Source organism: Leuresthes tenuis, unplaced genomic scaffold (assembly GCF_036924035.1).
Source record: "Leuresthes tenuis unplaced genomic scaffold, fLeuTen1.0.hap1 SCAF_18, whole genome shotgun sequence".
Taxonomy (NCBI): Eukaryota; Metazoa; Chordata; class Actinopteri; order Atheriniformes; family Atherinopsidae; genus Leuresthes; species Leuresthes tenuis.
Genome location: NW_027325372.1, coordinates 21214525 through 21228274, shown reverse-complemented (window position 1 = coordinate 21228274; position 13750 = coordinate 21214525). Strand labels below are relative to the sequence as shown.

The window sequence follows — 13750 nt, the reverse complement described above, 5'->3', positions numbered from 1 at the left end:
GTCTATCTTAGCAGAGCCGGACATACCTCAGTCAGTCACTCCAGTGCTTCTATACAGGGACAAGGACAGCATTCCAGTTAAATGACCGAGCTGAGTTGTAAGTCTAGCTCGACCTAAATGTCCATGGAAACTGGTCACCATGAGGTCGCCATGAAAAGGTTGGCGGGGAGGTGACTTTAAGGCCTTTGGACAGGCCTTTGAATCATGAGATCTGAGCTTGAAATCAGCTTTTGACTGTTAAGTTTTTTTTCTCACATCCCTGTATCCAGTTTCTTTTAATTCTGTGTTACTTTTGTTTTCTGGTTTTGGTTTCCCTCTTTAGACAGCAAGACTAAGGTGAGCTCTCACCGGAAAGCGTTACAGCACCAGTGGTACACAGCACAGAACGTAGCAGGCTCCAAATCTGTGATTATTGAACATTCCAGGCACTAAAACTTGCGCATGCCTACATTTCACATTCCCTGAAACAAAATGTAGAATTAGCTCTTACTTGGGTCCACACAGGTTACTTTGTTTTTTGGTCTGAAAGCATAAGATCTGTGGCTGGATGGAAGCAACGATTTGCCAAAAGTATGCGGTGAAGACATTCTTCTTTGCCTTGTTTCCCGCCAACCAAGGAACAGTTGGTGCTTAGTGAGGTTATTTTTCTGATAGGAAAAAAAATATATATCATCTGCCTTAAGTGAGTTATTATGACTTTACTGGTTTTATTTCACTTCAGCAGGTGGGATACAGTTCTGTCTTCTTGCTGCTGAAAAGCCTTGGACTATTTGCACTGAACAGAAGTCTCTCAGCTCAAACACGCTTGTTACAAGGCTAAAATCTCCCCTTTGTGGCAGAGTGAAATAGACTTATTGCTTCTGTGTGGGTATAAGTTTCTTTCTGTGGACTGCGAGACACGGGCAGAACAGATATCTAGGAGTTGAACTTGTAACAGGAGGCATGTGAACTCCCAAGCTCCCTTTTTTTATTCTTGGGATTATATTGCATTCCTCTCAAAGATGGTTAGATTTTTACTCCTGTCTCCTTTGTGGCAGTTTGGAACAACTACAAATGCTTTTCACATCCAACCAGGCTATGCAAGTTTTCTTACAGAGTATCTCGGGATTTTGCTCATGAGTGAGGGTAAAACAGAGTGTGAAACAAAGAGCCAGATTGGTGTGTAGCGGCGTAGGTGTTTTACTGGACTGTGTGGAGAGGGGGGGGGGTTAACCCGAGGGTGAAGCGTTACTTTGTTACTTTTGCCAGTCAGTCTACATTCTAACCCTCTACTGTGGTCATGAGCTTATTGTAGTGAACGAAAGAAGTGGTCTAAATGAGGCTCACATTCATTAATGGTGTTACACCAAATGATAGTCTTGTGTTTGTTGAAGAATCTTATCAAGACAGGAAAAAGTGGAAACTGAGTCAGAGTGGGAGAACAAACACACAGAAAACAGCAAAGATCAGTGGGGAGAACAAATGAGATCGGTGAAAAGATCCGTTAAAAAAACCTGAGTGTGACGCAACCAGAGCCAGCCTGAAGTCAGACCCCCTCCAACTTATCTGTACAGACCAGAGATGAGTCGCCGCTCCCTTCATTGTTTGCTTTACATGCTTGTCTTCAGCTGTGACAGGGTCAGAGTCCTTGATCGCTGAGACAGATAATTGCGTGCCTTTAATTTGATCCTCTGCGGTGCATCTGCGTACTTCAGAGGCTGCTCAGCATGGCGGTGGATGGGTGGGGATGGGGGGATGCACTCAGCCAGAAAGCTTCTGACAGAGAACAACACAAATACGCTGGTCGAATTCAAAGGGAAGGCATGGTATCAGCTGCATTCGTGTCATAAACAGACAGATTCCCTCGTGGACACGGAATGACGGAGGATGTGTGAAACATACTGGGGAGCATGTGAGAATGAGTGAGTTCCTTGGACAGCAGCACATGTATTTGTTTTGGCGTCAGACTCCTTTTTACTTTGGATGTGAAATGGCAGCATGTGGTTAGAGGGTGGATCTCAAATTTGAATCATCTTCCTGGAACAGCACATCGAGCTTTGCCACAGGAAGACGGCGACTTAAAAATGGGCTCTTAACAGAGATGAAGAATGAGTTTGAGTCGCAGTGGATGATGTTTTTTTTAACAAGTTAGTCAAAAAGCTCCCACTCCTGATGGTGCTCAAGTCTATCACCGTGTAGAAGAGAAGCATGTAATGTACTGACTGTATTACTGTTATAATAAAGACTTTGTAAAAGGGTTTTTGCTTTTGTAACGCATCCAGATGTCTCTGAATAGACAGAATATGAACAAAGATGGTTTCTGTTTTGGAATTTAGGCTTCACTTTGGCAGGATGTCCCCTCAGAAAGCTGATAATCTGCTCCTAACCCCAGAATTCCAAGATTATTTCACATTTAAGATTTAGAGTTTTTAGCCAAACCCTGGGCTGGCCAGCTGGCCAGAGAACATGGAGCTGTGCTGAGGCCCTTTTCCGGCTCCCTACTGTTCCTTTTGAATCAGCTGTGGCCTTAAGCCAGTGGTTACTTCCTGGGGTGACTCTGACTAACAGAGGATAACACAATGAGCTGCATGTTTTGGTATCATGGTCCGGGGATGAGCACAAGCCTCCTTTGTGTCATGATACTCAGAGGAGGAACATTCTCAGATGATTTCTAATGTGCCACCATTAAGTTGCTTTTTTTTGTTTCAAATCAAGCTCTTCATAACTATTGGATGAACTGCTCTCATATATGACGCATATGTTCTCAGTGGAATGATGAGATTTCAATTACTTTGGGGATCTCTGCATCAATATCTACTTGATGGTTTGCCATGAAATTTGGTGCATGCTTTAAAAAGAAATATCACTATGTAAGTGCTGGAAGTGCCAAGCATTTATTCTGCTGTCAGACTCACTTACAGTCATTCTGGTCACTTTTCATCATCAGGTCAGACATTTAAAAGCCTCTGCCTCAGCTGCTCCGTCTCTGCAGCCCGTGGTTACCCATAACACGCATCTGTGAAGGATTTCAGGGATATTTCTGTGCATCTCTGCACGAGTATTTCACTCCTCTGCGCTCTCACCAACACGAAAACAGCAGAAAGAGAACTGCAGATACAAAAATAGGAAAGTAACAGAAACTCAGCAAAGCCTTTGGGCAAAATCCAGGGAAAAACAACAACTCAGGAAACTAAGTAAAGGCAATGTACAATTGACAGGAATTCTGGAGAAATAAACCGGCAAGAATCGCCAGTTGACAGATAGTTAGAGGGGCCCGCAGACTGATGCTACATCATGAGTGTGAAAATCAAAGAAAAGGCCAATACTAGCCCCTTCTCTCTAACAGTTGGGAACGGTTTTACAACTTCAGGGTGTAAATATCATTAGTCTCCAAAAACACTGTTTATTGTATGTGCTCCACCTTCGCTTCACTGTTGATTTGCACATGGAGGCTCCACGCCAGCTCTGCTCTGCTTCCCAACTCATTCGTGTTTATGCGTTGCAAGAAGGGAAAACAGATCTTCCCTGCACCCAGCTCGGTGAACGCGCTGTCTGGTGCTCTCCACTGAAGCTAAAATAAGTTCAGCCTGGCTGATGCTTCCAATTGGATGGAACCAAGCAGATCCCCCCAAAAAATCTCCTATCCCAGATAAACTGCCAGATGTTAAAGTGACCGGCTGCCTAAAGTTGGATCTCATGTTTGAGTCTCAGTGCAACCCAATAGGGTGTCAGATATCTCCCAACTCAGTTTGTACTACACCAGGAAGCGGTCACTGCACAGGTGCAGCTCCTGTATGAGGCTAACGTCTCAGAACTCCTGTCTTGCTCTGAGGATATTATGAACCCACACCTTCTTAGCTGCGTCTGCTCCTCATCATCAGTAACAGTAACGGCAGGGCTTTACTCTGACAGATACATCCTGCATCCAAGTCTGCAACCCCTGACGCCAGCTGTGAAAGCAGCTTAAGAGAACTTTTTCGTACCCGATCAAGTTAGTGGCCAATACTTCGGATCCCTGTTTAAATTTTTCACTCAGCCACTCTGAGCACAGATCGTTCTCTATGATTATCTACAGCAAGCCATGGACTGTTGTATACAGAAATTCTCGGGTGTCCTGAAGGGGTGACACCTGCAGTGGAACATCAGTGGGGATTTCTGATGTAATTTACCCCCTGTTTGGGTGCAGTTGGTAGTACATTCTTCCCTAACGGCCTTTACCTACAGTGGTGATCAAGTGCCAAGAGCAGAGCACAAAATAAGGGCAGATCAAATGGAAAGATAGAACAAAAGATTAATTTAAAACCTTTTTGTTCGGCAATTAGACTCCAATGTATCATCTCTGTGCACTAGTGATATGATTGAGATAGGGTACCCCCTGGAGTCTAAACACTGTTGGTCGATTAGCAGAGACGGGAGGCAGCAGATACTCCTGATGAAACTCTGCAGATGTCAGGGTGAAAGTTTTAAATAACAGGGATCAGAATGATATGCTCAAAAAGGAGCACTGAAGGCGACTGAACCACAGTCGCAGAGTTTGACAGCGTGGGAAAACAGAAGTGACAAAGCCTTGCATGATGAAAAGCCAAAACACCAGGGAATGAGGGCAGACACGAGGGAACAGATCTTCTTTATTGAACTTATATAAAGATTCATTTCTACATATGTGTAGCCTTCCCAGTGAACCAACCTCTATCTACTATTTCACAGAGGAAACACAAGATCTTTCTCTTGCTAATATGATAAAACAATCGATAATGTACCCTTTGTACATTTTTGTTGTTTCTTTAGTTGAGTGAACTACCTGTTAGTAAGCGTCAGTTGTTTGCTGTGAAGCAGCGGAACAAATGTAAAGGCAGTCAGGGGTAAAAAAAATGGAGTATCTTTGAGGTCTTCTGGAGTACATTAAATTCAGTATATGAACACAAGATTGATGCAATACATGATGACACTACTACAGGTGGAAAAAGGGTAAGAGGTGAAACCTGCCAGGGCTGCACAGATGGAGGATGTAAACATTTGGACAAAAACTCCATCAATATTAAACAGGAAACAGAATAAAAAGCAAAATGTGCTGCTGAGCTGTGGCCAGCTGGAGATCTGTGGAACGCTGTTTCTGTTGCTGCTGAATAAATAGATAGAATATTAGCATTAGACCAAATAACACTCCAGAAAAGAACTAAACTCTATTCATGTATTCAATATGAAAATTCTTATATTATTTAATATTAAAGCTGAATTCCACAGTTAGTTGCAGTTCCTCTTTTATAACTGAAAGCAATTCAGATTTCAATTCTGTTATCAATTCGTATGATTCAAGATTACAAACTAGATCAGTTGGTTTGTGTTTAGTTGATAAGGGGCACTATAATTTGAATGTATGAACATTCACGCAATAGTGCTACATACTTCTGTTATTTTTTTCCAAAAGCTGGTGAGAGACACGACATGACCCAACGTCTAAATAACTTCTAAATAACGACCTTCATCTGTCAGATGGAATGATTTCCGATTGCAATCTGTCCAAACATACGAGCTTCCCCTGTTAGTAAAGACGTGTTGAGCCGACACTGCCAGCACAGGAACCACAAGCTACACACAGTCTGACAGAATGGCCGGTGCAAATTCACCGTGATTACTGTTTACTCTGATTCTGTCTGCGAGCTCTCACTCGAGCAGTTTTGAGAACCTGCAGCCCCAGCTTTGCCAGTCAGTCATTTCTGTTTTCCTTAATGGGTTTAGCAAGTTCGAAGTCTCCCGGGGCAAAGAACATGCAATATGCAAAACTGAGCATAAGCTCTTTGAAATGCATGAGGCTGACTGAGCAAATACAAAGAAAAAGTGGTTTGCTCACATATTTGCACTTGTGCACGTTCACACATCATCACGTGTTTTCACAGGACTTCATCTGAGCCGCCGGACAGTCTGCAGGGACAGAGAGTTTAAAGGTTTTAATTGGTTCTGCAGATTTTCAATCAATCCACATATAATTACCTCCTGAAAATACTGCGACGCAAAGAACATTTTTGGCCATTCTCAACACTTTACTTTTTTTTTTAAGTGAATTACTGGGGAAAACTTTGACTTAATAACCAAATCATCTCTTATATTTTCAAATATTGATGGACTCGGTTTCAGGCGTCTGAAAATAAAGAGGATATAAAAGCATGACAATCCACTGCCGAGCCTCGTTTCTCAGTTAATTTTGAACATCTGCACATGTTGTGCCTCTTGCAGCTCCTACCTCTCGACCCCTCAAGGTTTGATGTATGACTCCGTGGGGTTTTATCAGACCAGGGAATCAAAGTCTTTGCTTTACATCTCATGAATCTTTCAGTGTCGTCTCCATTGTGTTTTGTTCTGTGAGAGAACAGAATCGCCTTTGTTGTGAGATCTAACACCATGATCTTTTTCCGTCACTGAATGAAATTGAGAATAAAACAACAGGCTTGGAAAAAACCTTCTAACACCCCCCCCCCTTCTTCATTTTGTTTCACAAGTCGTAAATATGAGACAAAACTATTTTATTTAACAGCTTCTGGCTTTGTGAAACTTTCAAAACCCTCAAAAACTATAAATAAAAAAGTTGGTAATTGTCAAGGATTCAGAATTGTGATTATTTTTTAAATCAAGTAGACAGAAAAGTACCGAATCATGAACCACAAAAACTCACTGTTGGTACATTGTTGCACGTGGATTTTGTGGACTTCACTAATAAAAAAAAGTCATCATCAATCAATTTCCAACTTTCTTGTGTAGCAGTTGGCAGATCAGCTTTGCAGGTTGAAGCCTAGTCATGGACTTTTTTCTAAACTTCCAGCAGAAATGTCCAATCGGATTGATTTCTTGACTGTTTGCTGGTTCTGTCATTGTGTTCAAATGTCTTTCCTCAAAAAACAAAGAACAAGGAGCATTCAAAAAAGTTTGAATGCTTCTTGTTCTGTAGCAAGATGCATTATCATCCAGAGAAAATGACCTGAGAAACTTCCTTTTGACTGATGGAAGGAGAAAAGAGTTGAAAATTCTTATAAAGTCCAGGTGTACATTTAGCATAGAGGTGTCATCTCCTCTGGTCCTTCACCTGACATCAACACCATATTTTCAATGATTGCGGAAATGTTTTTTCTGCAAACAAAAGCTCCAGCATATTCTCTAATGAATATGACTTTTATTTAATCATCCACAGTCCACGTCTGTATCTCTTTTGCCCACTGGAACCATACTTTTGTTTGACTTTTCTTAATCCCATTTCATTCTGTCAGTTTCTTACAGTTTGGTCACAAACTCTGATCCATCTGCATTAAACCTTGGACTGGATAATTGTTGATTCCGTTTTCGTTTCCTTTTCCAGACATTCTGTTGTATATTCGCTGCTGTGTTTTGGGATCATTGCCCTGTTGATGAGCCAGTTTCAGCCGAGCTTCAGCTGTCAGACAGATGGACTCACATTTGACTCTAGAATACTTTGGTATCCAGAGGAGTTCATGGTGGACTGCAAGGTGTCCAGGTCCTGTGGCTGCGGGACAAGCCCAAATCATGGCCCAATCATGTGAAAAATACCAATAATTACAATAGTTTTATAAGACAATGACTGCTGCAATTAAAACCAAATGAACACCCTTTAACAGTGATAATTCCATCTTTTTTTGTCAGGGATTATAAACTTCATGCATTGTTCTCTTTTTATCTCACGTATCTCACTTGAACCTCCATATCTCTCTTCATCTGCTCTTTTTTCTCTCTCTGCAGGGTGAGTGCTCCCAGAGGTGCTTTAACATCTTTGTTCTGGAGACGGTCTGCGTCGCCTGGTTCTCCCTGGAGTTCCTGCTGCGCTTCATTCAGACTCAGAGCAAGTGTATGTTCCTGCGTACGCCTCTGAACGTCATCGACGTGGTGGCCATTCTGCCCTACTACATCACCCTCATCGTGGACTCTCTGTCAGTGGGAGAGAAACCCACGGGATCGGGGAACAACTACCTGGAGAAGGTGGGGTTAGTCCTCAGAGTTCTCCGGGCTTTACGGATCTTTTACGTCATGAGGCTGGCTCGCCACTCCTTAGGCTTGCAGACACTCGGCCTGACAGTGAGGAGGTGTACACGTGAGTTCGGACTGTTGCTGCTGTTCCTGTGTGTGGCCATGGCACTTTTCTCACCACTGGTGTTCCTCGCTGAGAGCGAAATGGGTGCCAAGCAGGAATTCACCAGCATCCCTGGTAGCTACTGGTGGGCGGTCATCTCCATGACCACAGTCGGCTACGGTGACATGGTTCCCAGAAGCATCCCCGGCCAGGTGGTGGCGCTTAGCAGCATCCTGAGTGGCATCCTCCTCATGGCCTTCCCCGTTACATCCATCTTTCACACCTTCTCTCGCTCCTATGTGGAGCTAAAGGAGGAGCAGAGCCGGGCACTGAGGCAGAAGCCAGACTCACAGGACAGCACCAAGTCACAGAACAGCGAGGACTCTCAGGAGACGGACAGTTACCATGGCATCACTGAGGCGGCGGCGGCGGCAGCAGTGCAGCGGCGAAAGTCTATGGCTGCACAAAGGGCTGCTGAGATTAGAGCGTCCATGCAGACTTAGCTGCTCTGTCTGTCTGTCTGTGTTCATGTGGCAGGCTGGGAGTCCAAAGATGACTTCAAAGATGACAAGCCGCGGGACTGTGAACAGAGAGGAGATTTTCTTCTCTGGATGTTTGGCGTCTTTGCTTTGATCAAGCAAAGCGTCTGTGCATCAGAGTGCATCTGAGTTCACCCCCCCCCTCCTCTCCACACACACAGACACAATTTTTACTTTGAACCGTGTAACAGTGTAATATTCATGATTAAACACCTTAAGTAAAGAGAGGTAGAAAGCCAACTGTCACCTTACTCTCACTGACTGAGTCACAGATAAGCTTGTGAAAACAAACTTTAATACCTTAACCCTGACCTAATAGTTACTGCTCATCATGTGCTCGGTTCAAGTCTTAAATAAAGGTGTTTGCTAAGTTGTCACCTTATATCACTGAAAAGGAACAGAATCTCATTCACGTTCTTTTTCTTTTCCATGCTAAACCACTTATTGCAGTCGAGGCCAACGGTACACAAGTGTCATGCATGCACATGATGATCTCTGTGCATTTATTTCACCCTCATAATAGGGACATCAAACGAATTCAAGTGTCAAAGGGCTTTACAGACTTTTGGGAGTTTTGTTTCATACAAAGAAATCTCCCTTTTTTGTGCTGAGATGTACTCGTTTCACACTGTGCTAAAATGAAGCTACAGCTTGAAATAAAGATGGGAAAGTGAGGTAGTCAGCTTAAGATGACATTTAAAACTTACTAATTAACACTTTCAGTCTTGTTTAATCTGTACATAAATCACTCCCCACTGGTTACACACTCATGCTGAGGTCAGGACTTAATGAGGTCACTTCAACCAAATCATCAAGCGCACAAACCACAATTTGGTATTTTTAAATTTCAGGCTGTGTACAGATTAAACAAATGAGATTATTATGTGCTAATTAGTGAGCTTTAGAAGTGCTGGAGGGTGTTTTTTACCCTCTTTAAAAAATTGAACAAAAACATTTGCAGGTGGTTAAGTTGGCTACTTCCATTTCTGTCTTACACCACATGAAATACAGGTAGTGAACATTATCCAAAAGACAATTATAATCATTCTAGCTGTCCCGAGTTGCTTCTGCTTTTCTTGACTTCCTCCACAGAAAATTCTAGCCTTTAGATAAACTCATTAAAATATCAGCTCAGACTAAATGTACATGCATAACCACTCAATACCCCCACCGTACTCAAATTCAGAGTTTAAATAGCATTCAATCCTTTTTGGTGACACAGTTTATACTATAGAAAGGGCACCAACATTAATGTGCATTGTATTCTGGGTTGTGGTCGCCATCTTGGAGGCAAAGGTAGCTAGAGAGAGGGAATTTAAATCTAATGCAAAAAATATCAATTTGAAAAAGAAAAAACTTGTAAAGGGAAGCTGGACTCTGATATTTGGAGAGGATGGAACTTACAAGTTGCAGCATAGATCTACACAAGACTTTGGTGTTGTTGCCTATTCAGTCAATTGGTTCAGATGATACAAATCTGTTTATTCACATTGTTCAGATGGATGGCTACAGGAGTTACCAATCTCTGTGCTGACAAACTGTGCTCACACAGACGTTCACACATATGTATGTAGAGTCAAACCTGTCAAAACAGTCTCAGTGTCTTTAGCATTGGTTTTCCAGTCTGGCCGAGCTCAGCTACGGAAACTACAATGGACACATTTCCATCGTTTGTAGATTCTTGTTTTTACAAAAAAAATCTGCATGCAGACAAATCCTCATGTTTATATTCTCCGTGTAGTTTTGATAGAGGAGTCCTCTGAAACTGGATCAGAGTTTTGCAGTTTGAGACATGAAGTGAGCACTGCAGACACTTTTCTGCCTTCGGGACTAGTGGGACCTCATTCTGCTCTTTTTCTGGCCTGAATCCACAATCTTCTACTGCTTTTTGGCAACGAGCTATAATCCTCTTGGAATTTTGAGCATTCATCTTCATAGGCAACCGGTAAAGTTTGTTGCTTGTCAGCTCTATTTAGAAGCTTGATTCCTGCCAAACAAACCAAGTTCACTGCTTTTTTCTACCCTATAATTGCATTCACACTTCTGTAGTGACGTTGCACAGAAACTATCTATATCTACAGATATATAGATCGATGCAGCTCTCAGATCAGCATCTCTGTGAGGCTACATGGAGGAGAGCTCCAAATGAAAGCTGTGATGGATCACAGATTTAGTAAAATCCTGTAGGTTATTGAAAGATAAACAGAGGAAATAATGTTTTAACTTTGTATTAAATGCAATTCAAGACTAATGCCAACCACTCTTTCCACATGGTTTCACAAGTGAGCAATTCTTTTGTGTTTTCTCCACATGGGAGGACCATAGTAAATGTCCTGTTTGTTTTTCATGATGAGCATGTAAAGTGCTGCCTCACCTTTTCACACAACATCATAACATAATTATGTATCTAAATAAAACAAAATATGAATATTGACCTAGTACAGGGCAAATCAGCCATGTACACCTCACTTCTACCATGGATGAAGAATAGGCAGAAATAAACACTACACGATGCATTTCACAGAATACGCTGCAGTGTGACATCCCGTCCCATTTCCTTTCCTCTGCTGTGAGTTCCTTTTTAAAAGGAGCTGTTTTACCATAGTGGTCAAGAGTTGCCAAATTCACACCACTTGCAGGCTTAAAAAAATCTTACATTGTAGCAAATGATAATCAGCTCTTTATTGAGATCACCAAGCATGAAATCTAACTTTCACATCTTATAATATCACACTTAGCTAACAATGGGATCTTCAACAAAGCTAATATCCATTATCTATGTTACTAGCTAAAAAGCCATATCTGAATGCCACAGTATTGTTTTATGTGCAAAATTATTATGCTTAAAACATATCTGTTAACTAAACAATAAAGTCTTTAAAAAAACAAAAAAAAACAAATTCACATTGGTTTAAAATTCCAGAGCAGCTAGCTAGCTTTGTGCTTAGAGAATTGAGGAGAAGTTAGCTACGCATCACCATCAGGAATAATTAAAACATGTTAGTTGTACTTTGTTAGTATTGTTCCTGAACAGAAGATGTCGTTCAAATTTGAAGAGTAAACTCAGAAAATCTGAACCTTTCACACTTGTTGTCCACTTTAACATTTTTCAATGGCTTTGTGAAAATATTCCTGTTCCCAAAAGGGTTGTTTCTCTGCCCATGATTAGTACAAGGTTTGTATTACATCTGTGCTATATTGTAACATGACTGACAGTAAAACTTTTTTTTTACTCTCTGGATGGCATTAATTACCTTTTTTTATTTTAACAAGAGCGGCCGTGTCAATTTGAATAAGAGAAACTACAGTGAAGGCTCATGCTGCGTTCCATTTGCAACGAAATCAGAACTCAGAGCTGAAAATGACATTATATACGAGTTGATCGTGCTGCAGTTGGAAGTCAGACCAGGATTTGCTGATTGTTGTGCTCACTGACCGGTTTAGCTATTATTAGCAATTTATATGGATAATAATGAATTAACTAGTTTATGCTAAGAAGGCACTCAATTTACACATAAAACATTTTCATTGATAAAGGTTTCAAATCACTATATATGTGACTATTTAAACGTGACACAAACTAGATATTTTAATAAACACTCTTTAGTATAAAAGCTTCAAAAACTTTTTATGATTGGGGGAACAATCATTAAAAAAAAAAAAAGAATTGGGGGAAAGTGCCTTGCTCTAAGACTATCTTTAAGTATTGCAAATAGTTCGCACAGTTTTACAGAATTTCCTCAAATAATTCCAAATGCGGCACTTTATTTTCTCTGACTTTATTTCTTTCAACTTTAAAGTAACACAAAAAAACACTTCCCCAAATCGTTGTCATGATATTGGGACCATCAAAGTGTGCTAAAGAGTGCAAAGTAGGTTTAGACACATTTAATTTGCCATAAAGGTTCTAATAACATGTTTAGCCTGCTGACTGAATCGCAGGTACTGGATCAACTAAATCTTCAAAAAGAGCTTGAAAAGCTCTTTTTCAGGTTTTAATGAAAATACTGTTTCCATGAGCTGTTTGAAAAGAAACCCAATTAAAATGGATTTGAGGTGATTTGGGAAAAATGAAATAGAGATCATAATGAACATGGCTTAGTGTAGAGAGAGCTTTGATTTAAAGAATTATTATACAAACTGTGCTCTCAAACTGTCAGAAGAGTATGTGCTGTACTTCTATATTCAAAGCAGCTGAAGCTGGTATTCATGCAGATGAAAGTGTGATGATTACAGATCTTAATCTGATCAAGAACTGGATGCCTCAGGACACCAGACCAGGAACACCACACTTTCAGACTGGTAGTTTTACTTTTGTGGCTAAATAGTTTTAATATAACCTCTTGCGGACAGTAGTTTAATTTCACACAATCGCAGTTTGCTGAAAAATAAAGTACACCATCTTTCAACTCTAATGATAAACATCTGAGGTTTTATTTACATTTATTTATGTGCAGCTCTCTTAAGATCTCTCCACATGATTTCTATCAGATTGAGGTCTGCACTGGACCATGTAGCATAGCCATGTAGCGGCTGAACTCGAAATGTAAGAGGCTTGTGTGAAACCAACCAGGTGTTTTTTCACCAACAATAAGTAAACATACAGACACACACGAGGGACTAGGAGCAGAGTGGCAACAGCCGCGCAACTGGCAGCCTTAAGTACTATTCTGCCGCTACCAACCAAGATCCTAGGGAATTCTGCCCCTCCCATTACATATCCACTTAATAACAACAGACAAAACTTTAAAAATACATTTACCCTCTACTATACACTCAATCAGCTACATCTTCTACTGGTTCTAAACAATATTCCCAAATCTATAAAATACCTCCCATGCACTGATTCTGGTGCGCTCCCCCCTACACCAATCAGTTCATGGTACGACCCGGAAACTTTAAATATAGCACAGTGAGCACAGGGATTCTTTTCGCCCGAACAGAGGAGACACAGGTGAGTGACTTCAACATGCACACACATATTTCAGTTATCATCTGGCATAGTCGCATCAAATTTATCAAGCACCATTAGCTACAGTTAAAAAGCATTGTTTAGGCAACCAACTAAATGTTTCCTTTGCAGGCCTGGTCCAGTCCTGGTTGTGACATTAAATGACCAAAGTAAGTAATGAAGACTACCTTAATTACACAACACCTT

General features: G+C 41.1%; 1 protein-coding gene across 1 annotated transcript in view; it reads left to right on the top strand.

The window, feature by feature from the left end:
* The window catches only part of kcng2 (potassium voltage-gated channel, subfamily G, member 2), a 35118-nt gene extending 23289 nt beyond the window's left edge, over positions 1-11829 (top strand). Inside the window, exon 3 of the mRNA XM_072370980.1 lies at positions 7726-11829. Coding sequence (XP_072227081.1) covers positions 7726-8556 — 831 coding nt within the window. The 3' untranslated portion in view covers positions 8557-11829. The remainder of the gene's footprint in view (positions 1-7725) is intronic.
* The last annotated feature ends 1921 nt before the right edge of the window (positions 11830-13750 follow it).